General features: G+C 33.5%; 1 protein-coding gene across 1 annotated transcript in view; it reads right to left on the reverse strand.

The window, feature by feature from the left end:
• The window catches only part of LOC114322277 (uncharacterized), a 62,778-nt gene continuing 48,904 nt past the window's right edge, over positions 1-13,874 (reverse strand). Inside the window, exons 4-13 of the mRNA XM_082906485.1 lie at positions 12,453-12,534; positions 12,239-12,364; positions 10,609-10,815; positions 8,804-8,878; positions 8,614-8,709; positions 7,698-7,784; positions 7,569-7,601; positions 1,036-1,150; positions 234-600; positions 1-82 (exon numbers count right to left, since the gene is read on the reverse strand). Coding sequence (XP_082762611.1) covers positions 8,614-8,709; positions 8,804-8,878; positions 10,609-10,815; positions 12,239-12,364; positions 12,453-12,534 — 586 coding nt within the window. The 3' untranslated portion in view covers positions 1-82; positions 234-600; positions 1,036-1,150; positions 7,569-7,601; positions 7,698-7,784. The remainder of the gene's footprint in view (positions 83-233; positions 601-1,035; positions 1,151-7,568; positions 7,602-7,697; positions 7,785-8,613; positions 8,710-8,803; positions 8,879-10,608; positions 10,816-12,238; positions 12,365-12,452; positions 12,535-13,874) is intronic.

The following is a 13,874-nucleotide window of genomic DNA, read 5'->3' on the forward strand; positions in this document are numbered from 1 at the left end:
AAACAATCTTCAGGTAGCAATGATCTGAAAGAATCACTGTCATTGAAGCTTGCAAAATCACACTCATCCCTGTATCTTAAATCTGTGGAGAGGGAAGATTGCAAAAGGCAAAAATAAGCACAGGAAGTCAATTGAATAAAACTCCATTTACAGATATATATATATATATATTATATAAATATCTAAACAGTTGTGTGTATCATATAAACAATGAATGGATATTTGATTCTTACATTTCAAGAGGTAACCATCCCATTTCTTCTCATCGAAGAACAAAGAACTGCAATCATCCTGTGCAGCCTTCAAGAAAAATAAAATAATAATTATGGAAAAGTCACTCGTAATTGACATAATAGCAAGCTCAAGACCCCATGTTGCCAAGCAAAATATGCTGGAAAAAAGTAACACGGATAACTAACCAATATTTGTGTGCCAGTGGACATTTCCGTTTTGGTCAGTTATCCATAACAATGAAGATGGGAAGACCTAACAAAAAGGATACCCATATAAATATAGACCTTACCGTCCCTGTACGATCATTTTCTTGCTTTCCATAGAAAATTGCCAGAACCAAGTGCTCAAGTCCAACATTCTTATCACCTGCGAAATATATGCTCAGGTGTGAGGGGGGAACATGAATATGCATAAACCTACTGCATCCACCAACTGGACAAATCCAGTTTCCTCAACCGAACCCAAAGCAACATTAAGGCTGAACTAGCAATTTAATGCCTTAAATATTTCCAGAACAGCCCAACTTACCTCCATTTCAAAATAAAAAGATTCATAATATCCAGCGGCAAATTTATAATGAGTAAATTCAATAGGATGTTGAGGTCATTACAAAAATAGAAATCTAACCAAGAATGGTAGCTCTATCGCGCGATAACTTGTAAATGCTAAACGATGAGATCTTCGAAGCTAATTGACCCATATAATCTAGCATTCTACCATGGAGCATCATCTCAACACATCTACGAACACTTGAAAGTGAAAGGCCAAACAAAAGATGCTTTACACTGATGAAACGATCACCTTGCATTCTTCTCTCATGGTCAGCAATTTTAATCACTTCAATGAACTCATCTGTAAAAGGTCCAAAGCAACCATCTGATAAAGGAAAAATTACAGCTTCCTGGAAGTACAGCAACTGTAAAAAAACAAAAAATCAAAAAACAAAAAACACAAAACAAAACAAACGACATCATGAAAGGAGACATAAAATAGAAACCATAGAGAGAGCATTGCGAATGGGATTCAAGGCACCACGATCCAATTACCAATTTCATGTACACATTCTTACCAACAAAAATTACATGACCAAACAATGCAAGATAGGGCTGTCAAACAAAAACTGACTAATCCATAAACCAGTCTGAACTGGTTTTTTCTTTCAAAAACCAGTCCCCTGTCCAGGTCCAATTTATTTTTATTTTTTATAAACGTATTAAATCATTTAGACATGCGGTTTATTGCTCCCAGATTGGTGTGCAGTTCCTGGTTTTCCCCAAAATCGAACCAAACTAATCCATGTACACCCCTAATGCAAGAAGCTAAGGAATTCGATGAGACCAACAGAACCCCCACCCAGGATGCACTACAGTAACTGAAAACAGCCGAAATGAAGGCAGGAAAAATGATTAATCAAAAGTACACCACAAAAATATATGAACCACTTGAACATGCAGGGCATAGAACACATAAAATTAGGAAAACCTATGAAACAACAAGAACTAGTTTGTGGAGCTAGTGATAGGGGACGAGAACAAATTTTGTCGAAGCATAAACTGAAGATTAATTCAACAGTAACTTTATTTAGGAATTTGTATTCTATTTTTCCTTTTGTTCCCTTGCTGGTAGGGGTGAGAATTTGACATCCAACCCGTTAACACAACTCAAAATTTACACATAATTAGAGAGTTAGGGTTGGTCATTTATTTGACACAAACACAAACATTACACAACACGACACGACAACACGAATATTAAATTGGTTGATTTTGGGTTGAACACGCGTAAACTGAGCAAGATCCATACAATAATTCATGTCAGCATGTGGACATGAAGGAACCCACTATAAACCCAAACGCAACCTGTAGTAGCCATAGAATTTCAAATGTTTTATTCTTAGCCATTGAATTATATTTTGGTAAGGGAATATAACTTGTTTTAGCAGTTTTGGTAGATGTTTGGATATTACTGTGCGACAATCTATTAAGCACTGACACTTCAAAACAAGTGTCATAGAGGTATTGAACACAGGGACACGCCATCTGGTGTGCCGGTTTATTTAATTAATTTTTTTCAAGGGGCACGTCAGGTCCACATCAAGGACACTTTGGATTGTTTGTAAAATATTGAATTACTTGTTTGTGGATGTAGAATTAATTTACGTAGTAAATAAAATATAATATATCGTCGTGTCCATGCTGTGTCCGTATCCGCATTTAAACGCAAAGTACCTAAAGGTAATACAGAAATTCCATCACCTTCATTAAAACAGTTACAACTATCATTACCATACGGGAGGTCGATAAAAGTTCCTCAAACTGCATCATTACTCGGGGAAAATCAATATAATTTACCCAAATAACAACTCTATTCATTTTTACTTTAAAAATAAATTTTTATTTTATTTTAGTATAAGAAATCATTTCACACATTCTATAAATGAGAAAAGAAGTGAGAACAAAAAGTCCAACATCAATTTTAGAAAGTCAAACATCTAAATAAATTTTCAAAAATTGTTCTTAAAATTAAGAATTCCATGCTTGCATAAGCAAAAAACATGTATAACCCCAACTGTGCAAAGTTAGTCCAGTTATACAAACAATTTTAAAAATAATAATAGCAAAAGTTAGGATGTGTGTTATACACATGTCAAGAAGTGTCCAACATGAACATGCCAAAATCTTAATAGTGTATGTGCAACTTAGGAACTCAAGAAAGGCCATTTCAAATATGGAACAGAAAACCACCAAAAAAAAGAGTATAAAGAGAGAAAAATGCATAAAACAAGCACTTTGATTCATCCATTTACATAAAGTTGTAACATTTCCACACACACAAGACAAATTAAGTGAAAGGGGGTGGGCGGAAAGAGCAGAGAGAGGGTGATACTGCTGATGCTTTCATAGCAGCCAATTAATAGAGCCCAACGAATAAGCCATCAGCTAAAACTGAGCATGCAAAAGTAACATCCTCAGCGAGAAACACATCATCTGCTGTATTAGGTAAACAATTACGTAGCAATTGAATGTCAACGCCCCCCAAAGCCTCTAAAACCAAAGAATCAAGAATACGATAACTTTTCTCAGTTGTCAACTCCAAGGTAAGCTGCATTTTACAATCTTCCTGGTTTTCAATGGACAACATATCAGACATATGATTAAAATTGATCACTTAAATTTTAAGAAAGTAAAAATAATATAGAACCTTACCAAAAAAATAAAAAAACTGACAAAGAAACCAAAGCGAAACAGAAAAATGTGCTCCAACTACTAAATTAACAAACAATGAGTGTTTAGAACACGTCGTGCTGAAGCTGCAACTCATGTCAGCAGAAGATTTGGACAGCAGCACCAGATTCTATAGAATAGAACTTGAAGTACTAATTACGATGTTAATTTAGCGTAACTCTTTTGGTAATTTTCATATTTGCTATCATGGGCTGTAAGGGTCGCCCATGGGTCGTCATGTGGGTCAAGTTAATAAATTAATTTTTAGTTATGTTTCTTATTTGGTCTTAAATAGGTTTTGAAAGTCAAAGTTTTAGTCGTTTACTTTTTTTGTTCTAGTTGGTCTAGGAAATCTTCGAATTTTATATTAAGTCATGTAATGCTTTTGATTCAATGGAATTGATATTTTAGGCTCCGTTTTTGTTTAGAAAGAAACGAATGATAGAAAATGAAAATGGTAAAAAGTGAAGTGAAAGAGAGGGAAAAAAATGAAATTTTATTTTCTTGCATGCATTTGAATAGATAAAAAAAAATAATAAATAAATAAATTGCAAGAAAAGGATGGAAACAAATGTAATCACCGCATAACAGGGGGTTGTTAAGAGAAGTATGGACAAAGAGGGAAACAAAATACTCTTCGTCAAGTTTTGTGGGAAAATGTATATTTTGCAAAAAAAATTGTAAGCTTAACTAACAAGCTAATTTGAGTTGTACAGGAAACTTAGTTTCCATTACTTTCGAGAACTCTTTACCTAAAGAGATACAAAATTATTTTTCTCTTTTTTCTTTGACTTTCATGTATTCTCTGTCTAACCTAATTGGGCCTTAGAGAATTTGAAGCTTTCTTATGGATTGTGTAATGCAATCAAACCTTAAGTGTGATGCCTAAGGCCTCAATGAGTGATTCCTAGGAACTATCTTCTCCTTTCTCTCATTTATTTTCTGCACTTCAACAGCCCAAATACTGTTTTATGGGTACCTGTTCACAGCCCTAAAACAGCCCCAAAAAATCTCATCTTTTCATGCTTAAACTCTTACCATTTATTATACCCTAAACAAACCTTACCTGTCCGTACTCTTATTGCAATTTCAGCTATAACACCCAATTAAAATCAGCCCCAAAGCTAACTGTTGTTGCTATCCGTACTTCTAAATTGGTAAATTAAACTTTGCCCCCTTAAGTTAGACCATTTTCCCACTTTGGCCGGCCCTATGGTTTTTTTTTTCACTTTAGCCCTTCACGTTTCAAAATTTTCCCAATTTACTCCTGAAGCTAACTTCCTTCCAAATTCAGGCGGAAACTGTCACGTGGGGCCACAAATACACAAGTTAGATCCAAAACCTCAAACCCAAAACCCAACCCCAGCCCACCCAACCTTCCAAACCCACAGCTCCCCACTAAATAGCCTCCCACCATCTCCCCCTTAGCATCTGAACCCTCCACCGCCCCAACCTCAATCTCTCCCTTCTGTCCCCAACCACCAACAACATCGAAATCAAGGCTAACACCACCAGATCTACAGCCATAGCAATCACCATTAACACCGCACACTGCCCATAACCTCCATCCTCATCTCTGTCTTTAACTTGCAGTGACGAACAGTGAGATCAGCAAGTAACTCTAACGTAAAGACCTGCAACCACATCGAGATCGAGATAGGGGAGGGGTTGGAGGTTAAAGAACAGAAAGAGAGATAGGGCAATAGACGTTAAGGGAGGTGGAGTAAGGAATGGTGGCAGTGGAAGCAAGGGTGGTTAGGAACAATTTCCAACTTCAACCTGAATTCTCAGCTCATTAGTGCATACAAAAGAATGAAAAGAATTATTTGGCTTTTCCCATACTAGCATATCACCTGTGCTATGCACGGATTGTATTTACAATTATCCATATATGTGAATTGTGATTTTTAAATGTTTTTTTTTTTTTTTTTAAATGTCTTCTTTTTTTTTTCTTTTTTATATTATATTAAAGTTTAATATTTTGATAATAATCATATGTGTTAAGACTTTTCAAGGAATTAAATGTCTTTTTTTTTATTATATTATATTAAAGTTTAATATTTTGATAATAATCATATGTATTGGACTTTTCAAGAAAAATTTTTTATACTTGTTTTTAATACATTAAAATGCTATTATGAGGGATAATAATCATATGTGTTGGGACTTTTCAAGGAATTCATGTGTTGGATTTCAAATAATTTTTTTTATGCTTATTCTTAATGCACTAAAGTGTTATTATGAGGGTAAGACTTGGGGGTTGGGAGAAATTAACAAATGCTAAGGTTTTTTTTTTTTTTTAAATCAAAAAATCAGGAAATTTAGATTGGGAGATTGGAGCTCTCACAAGGCTTGGGGTTAAAAACCCCCTTTTGCTTTATATATAGTATAGATGTATATATAATAGATTCATGATACAATTTAAGAAATGATATAAATAAGAAATAATACTAAATTAATGATTGACACAATCACAGATTATATACATAGGCGGTTTTTGGGAAGGAGATTGAGAGGCTATTTTAGCCTCATTCAAATAGCCAAAAAGTTGTACTGTAGCTAAGTTTTTTCTTTTTTAATCAAAAACTGACGCAGACAAATTCATGACTGTGCAGGGCAGATTTGAAATTATGTTTTTGCCCTTATAATTTTTGACTAACCCACCAACTTAGCATTTCAACACATAGGGGCAATTTAGTCATTTCATATCCCAACAAATCAATCATCACGTCAGGCACAACTTTTTGGCAATAATTTAATTATTTTTTATCTCAATATCATTTCAAACACATTTTTCAATACAACAATCAAGCAAAAAATTCAATCCATCTTCCCAAACACAAAAACTAAAATAACATACTAACATAGCCAAAAAGCCTAAAAGATAGCCACTTCCCAAACACCCACATAATACTAAAAATAAAAAGATTTTATATACTCTAATTTCTATATTCAACACTCCCCCTCAAGCTGGTGTGAAGATATTCAACAATCGCAGCTTGCCAATGGATGACTGGAAGAAGCCAAAAAAAACTCAACAGCTAGTCTAAATAAATGCTACCGAACAAATCTGGTAGTTCACTAAATAAAAAAAAGTCAAAAAGTGCTACCACACCCTAAAAAAGGGGGGGGGGGAGGGGGAAGAACTACCCTAGAAAAAGCTGACCAAAATCAATGTTAGGACAGTTTAAAGAGGTCATGTCGGACCATTGTAGGAACTGACCGAAATCAATGTCGGGACAGTTTAAGAGGTCATGTCGGACCATTGTAGAGACTAACTGGATGTTGAACCAGCAAGTATGATACATACGTAACTTATGATGTGGTGCTAAACGATGATGGCAATAGATGACTCTGTGCGCCAAGGGGCGGCTTATTAGAAAACACACCAGGGGGCGGCTTAGGTGGTGCACTAAGGGAGTAACTTGGGTTGTGTGCCAGAGGGGGTGACTTGGATTGTGCGCCAGATAGGGCACCTTAGGTGATTCACATGGTATATCACCATGCTCACCATGATATAGGTATAATACCCCTCAAACTCAAATAGGTTTGAAGATGGAAACCTATTTGAGGTTGAAATAGAGGGAAAGACAAAGTGAAACAGAAACACACCAGAAAATGGATTGCGAGTAAAAAAATATATGATTGAGATATTTGAGATAGGAATAAACTAGTGGATAAATGAAGAGATCACCACGAAGTGATACTGAAAGAAAATATGGCAGTGGAATGGGTTGAGATCTGGCGAGCAGCCAAGGCAAGTCTGTCGCCTGCTGGTGAAACAAAATTACTAGGTACTTGACCTAGCTCTAGCACCAAATGCTACCTGAGACCAAATTCCCAATTTGATAGTATCTAAATGCCGTCGAAACAAGCCTCAAGAAAATTTATAATAAATTGATGGTATGCTTATCTAGTTTCCATAGGGTTAGGGAGATACTATAAAATATTAAATCCAAACAATGCATTAAAAATTGGCTTGACAACTATCATACTTCAAAAATATCTTAGAAGTCAATCAACCAGCAGAACCAAAATGAATTACCACAATGAACATTCAAGAATGCATTTATTTCACAACCTAGAAACCAAAATAAAATAAAAAATTACCTCGACTTCTTTTTTGGCACTACATGGATATAGCTGCATCAAGACAAATATTTAAATGAGAAACATACAAACTAACAATAATTATTAAAGCCAGAGCAATTGCTAGGAATGAGGAAGAAAGATTCTTACCTGTGTTCTGTCATCATAAATATCATGTTCCCGCAGTTTGGAAAATTGATCAGCTTTCACCTTTCTTTCGGCACTACATTTATGTTGCTGCATAAAGACAATATTGATTTTTTTTTTTTCATAATAAACAACAATGAAATATTTCTAAACTTAAATATTATAAGTCCATTTGGATAAACATGAATTTCAAATTAAGGGATTTAAGGTTAAATTTTATAAAAATATTGGAGAATAACTATTATAAGTAGATTGGAAAATTATAAAAGAAAATAAGTCGAAATAGAAATGATATATTTATTAGGAAAATTCTATAAAAACTTATTGCAAAAAAGTGTGTATTGCATGTCGTAGTTACGATCTTTATAGTCTTTGGTTATGACACATTATGGTATTAATTATGACTCATTGTAGTATTGGTTATAACTTAGTTATAATTTCTTATGACTGTTATTTTGGTTATGACTCATTGTGATGTTAGTTATGACCTATTGGGATTATTTTTAGGTTATGACCGAAGATGTGGTGTTTGGTTATTATTTATTATGGTCCTTTTAGTTATAACCAAAAACGATTTAGTTCTAACACTTTATGGTATTAACACCACGAAATATCATAACTTGTATATGATATACCCTTTTGTGGAGTGTATGGTAGAAGGACTCATGTTAGTAGAATCTTTGTAATTAGAAAGAAAATCCTTAATAGAAGGGACATCATCACCATTTTAAGGAGGGCACTGTTACAATTTTATGAAGGATATATATAATTTATATATGTTAGGGTACTAACAGAATTATCAAAAATCCGGGGGATGGAATATTCTTACCCCTAGTCCTACTGTAGATCCGTCCCTGATACATTCTAACAATTATTAAAGCCAAAGCAATTGCTAGGAATGAAAAAGAAAGATTCTTACTCATATAGCGTCACAAAGATCATGTTCCCTTAGCGTGGAAAATTGATCAACTTTCACCTTCCCCTCAGCAATAGCTACAAGAGGATTACATTTACACTGCACATGGAAAAAGGTGTTTTCACATATGAGAAAAAGAGAACAGGTAAACAACCAGAAAAGAAAAAAAATTCTTGTATATAAAAATTCTTACAGAGTCAAGAATTTCACATAATTTTGAGTACTCATCCTCAACCACACTCAGATCAAATATTCTCTCAAAATCTTCCTGGAATATAAAAGTAAATGAAAATGAGAGCAATGGAACCAACATTCCTTAACAATTCACTAGGGGTGAGCATGGTCCGGATTGGACCGGATTGGGGTAAAACCAGGATCAATCCGTTATTTACGATTCCTGAAAAATTGGAACCAATCCAATCCGTTTAAATCATTGAACCAATCCATTTAAATACGGATTGGATCGGTTTAGGACTACGGATTCACATAATTAAATAATAAAAATATATATATATATAACACTTTAATTTTATAAAAATATAAATATAGCGTTATATTAGTTCCACACTAGCAACATGTTTTTCTACAATAGCGACATACTATTCTAGAATTTAAACAACCCTAAGAAAACTGGTTTCACCATAAGTATTTAGACCATTACAAATTAAAACTAAAAACTATCAAACAAAAATAATAAAAGAAGATATTATACGGTTTTAGGTTTGAGTTTAGATTTTATATAGAATAAGAGAAGATACTATGAGGGAGGATGTATAATAAAAATATAGACTATTTGTATACGGTCCGGATCGGTTCCAATCCGGAACCGTGGGGTTCAATCCGAAACTAATCCGTGGACTACGGATTTTTAATTCTTCAATTCGGAACCGAACCACGGATTCAAAAAATCAATCCAAACCTATCGGATTGGACTGGACTGAATCGGATTACGAATTCCTTGCTCAGCCCTACAATTCACCCTATAAACACTTGTGTAAATTCAAACATATTATGAGAAACACCACAGCTATAGCAAAAAAACAAAAATTATGTTAATTAAATATATCAGAAGAAGATACATCAATAATGACACAAGACAAAAGTGATACATTTACAACAGCAAAATCACATACCGGCAACAGCCAATGTGTATCATTTTATATATTCAATGTAAGTGCACTATGAAAGAGACCTTCCAAACCATAAAAACCCATGCAACAAAGACATTCATACTATAATATTATAATCTACCACCATTATAACAAAAACAACAACAATGATAACAAGAAAAATAGTTCAAATAAAAACAAGACAAGACGCACATCATGAAATGATCAAGAACAATATAATTTATTGACCTAAGAAGCACTTGTGTGAGAATCAAGTAGCCGTCAACTAGTTCAAACTACAAAACTCGCCTTTTAAAAAGTAGAGCAATATAAAATTAAAAAAAGGATAAGATGAACCCTAAAGCAATTGTGAGGGTTCCATGATTCATATAGTCCCTAACCCATCAAAACAAAAGGAACACCAATACATAAGATGAACACTACTTGAGCAAAAATGATTTGATATTTAAAATCCTTGCGTTAGTCAATTGACAACGGACACAACACAACCATTATTAACCCACCATAGTAGCACAATGGAGAATCACATATAACTACTTCACTATTTTCATTCGGCACACATCAAGTTAAAATGACTCATCCACTCTGAATTCCTATCAGCACTCATTCATAATCAAGCTCAGCCATATCCACCTAGTGAAATTTAGATCTAGTCATCTAAATCTTACTTGACAAACATATAATGAATCACCATCAAATCCATGAGTTGTTCAAACACAACAAAACATCAAATAATTTTTTTAGTTACACGAGACTAAAGCAAATATTAAACCACAGAAAATTGATGAAAGCTTTGCGAGACTACTACCAAAAACAATATCCACAAAAAATTGGCCACAGGCACATTAAGGCAGAATTTAGAATTTACCATATCAAAAACACTCAAGACAAACTTAAAAATACTTTTAAACACACTTTCGCCAACAGTATTGTAATCCTTGTCTTTGATTAGCTCCTTGAAGGAACAGAACATAACATAACACATCGCTCCATGCGCTAATACCACAATAGCCTTACCAATCTTGATGTATTGTTCTTCTCTGATTGGCCCAGACCACGAGGCATCATGGACTACCTAAAAATATAAATTTGGTAAAATTCAGGGATTGATGGGCAATGCACAATAAGTGAAGTAAAAACGAAAAAAAAAAAGGGTTAAATATATCTTTAGATAAATCAAAAGTAATATCATTCCATATTTTTATACTTCAATTTCCACACCCACCAATGCAGGTTTTAGTGTTGGACAAAAGGGACTTAAGGCAAACTAAGACACAACATCAGTTAACATCCTTTTGGTACAAATTAACTATTATTATGTTAATTTTTAATGGACACACAGCACAAATCACCCAAAATTACATGTTTTGGCTAAGCTAGTGTGCTTAATAAACTATGCCCATTTGCCCTTTTGCAAAGGCAATTTCTGAGAATGGATCATGAAAATTATGCTGGCCTTGATAATCAATCTAGTGTTCAAATAATGTTTTCCAAAGCGCAATTAGTTATCAAAAGTGATTATCAACCAAGATGGTTGTGCTGCAGTGAAAGTAATAATAATAATTGAATCATCTTATGACAATACATACATACACGCGAAGGGACATCATGATTTAGCATTTCGTAATGTCAAGATGAAAAAAGAGAGTAAGAAATGAAACCATTATATGCTCCAGGATCATACATTAAACAGAAAATAAATTTCTTATTCATCAATGTTTCATAATATGCCCCATAATCACACAATCAATAGACCATAAAGTTTCTCATCAAAATAAAATTTAAAGAAAAAAAAAAAAGAAAAAGAAAAAGAAAAAGATTCATATTCCTTGAATACAATAGAATTCAAAACAAACAAAAATTTCCATTGCTACCAAAACCAAATTTTCCATTCTCTGTGTCGACCCATGTTACTTGGATCGTTATGCTATATGGAATGGGAACTAAAACAAGAACATAAAACACCACATGCACTAAAATGTGAAACGATAGGGGTAGACTTGTATAAATTACAATATTAAAATTTAAGGTACTCCTAGAGCAATTTACTTTCAAAGATTAGACATCCAATAAAAAAAATAGTACATTTTTTTCAATTGATCATGAAAAAGCACATTTTCATAAGCATTATGAGCATTTTTTCCCATTTTGTCCTTCCAAAACTACAATCCTCCTTAGATTTTAGTTCATTATATTTAATTTTTCCCCTAAGAAAAACGAAGGAAAAAATTTTTGGAATCACTTTGGATAGATAATTAATTGCTTTGGAACAAAAGTGTACCATATTTCAAAACGTGCATCCAAAATGTATTAGCAGTTCTAGTAACACTTGGTCAAGATTATATTTCTTATTAGGCTTGTCCTTCCTAAAATGCTCTAGTAGCAATTCAAAAATTCAAAAACTCCATGAATAAAAAAAGTATGTCGCTAAAAAAATCAAGAACACAGATAAAATAAACAAATAATTTATAGACCTCCAACAAAAGGTTGTTTTCTACCTTTCCCAAATAAGGATAAAACAACCAAGAAACCTTTCTGGTGGCTAGGCCACTCCCTTCAAGCTCCAATGTTTGCCTAACATTGCTTTTTCCAAAATGGGTCTCATATGGTTCAAGTGTCAACACCTAAAAAGTTGATAGCAAAAGAGGGAGGGAGTTAAGATCAAATTCTCATACAGGCAAGTACATTCAGCATTCTACAATAAGCAAATACCTTTCTGCTGTCTTCTTTTTCTGAACTGCTTTTAACATAATAATCTGCCAGCATTCGTTTAGACACAATTAGAGCAGCTTCCCTGTTTAAGAATGAGTAATCAAATACAGGTGAACAAGAATGAGACTTGATAATCTAAAAAGAAAAAAAGGCATAGTGGTGCTTACAAAAAGATGCACCATAATTATAATTTATAAACAAGAGTCTAGGTGCATCTACATTACTAAGAAGTAAGGACTCTCAAAAAGTCAATTCCCTTGGTCTGAATTATGATGGACCCATTTTGTTGGTTTGAAGCTATATACGTACATTCCTTTATCGACAAAACATATAGTTATACCAACACATCCATGAACGAGGAAGGAAGAAATTAAAATTCCAAGGTATTAGTTCAGTAGGTAGTTGTTTAACTAAGAACTACTAAAGCACGAATGACAAAGCATATATAGGAAACCAGTTGGGTAAAAAAAATTGGGATAACTGGGAACGTAAACAAATATTGTTTTAAGACATAAAACAACAATGTAGGGACTACAAAGACGCACCATCCAACTTAATTTCCCATAACTTGCATAGACCACACTATGCTTATCAATTGAAAATATTGATATAAAATACATTAAAACTAGAAAAGATGTACAATTAATTGTTGCTAAAGATAAGGTAGTAACAATTACAAGAATTGGAGGCAGAACATAATCATGTTAATTAAACTTGTAATGGGAGAAATTATAATTAATGTGATTAGCACCTATGAATCCCAAATAGGATTGGAGGAACAAATTAAAAACACAATTTTGGGATTAACTGGATGAGTTAATGCAACAAATATCTATTTTATTTTATAGGAAATAAAAATAATTATGTGGATATTTCAACGGTTATGTAGAAAAAGATAAGTAAGGAACAAGAGAATACATAGTGGATATGATTTTGGGAACCGAAAACAGGGCCACAGACTTACATTTCTCAGTAACATTTGATCTTATAGTAAACAATACCTTCATTAAAAAGAGAAGGGGAGAGAGAGAGAGAGAGATTTCAATAACTTTTAAAAATGTGTTAAATAAGAGTCAAATAGATTATTTTCTAGTAAGAAAAGCATGTTACTTAATATGTAAAATTACAAGTGTATCCCCGAAAGAGAGTTCCACATCACAAGATAAGCATACATAAAGGAAAACTCTACCCATACATAGCAGTAATATGATCGTCGTAAATAGAAATGTTAGAGGAAGGAGAAGAGCTAAATTGACATGGATTGTGGTAGTAAGAAATTATATGAATTATTTAATTAATTGAACATATAACTCTTGACAGAGCAAAATGGCTAAAAGAATCATGTGGCCAACCCTATTTGATGAGGACAGAAGCCCTATTTTGATTTGGTTTGGTTTGGTTCAATTATCCATAGTAGGTGCA

This window comes from Camellia sinensis, chromosome 14, assembly GCF_055761805.1.
Source record: "Camellia sinensis isolate YWXY chromosome 14, ASM5576180v1, whole genome shotgun sequence".
NCBI lineage: Eukaryota > Viridiplantae > Streptophyta > Magnoliopsida > Ericales > Theaceae > Camellia > Camellia sinensis.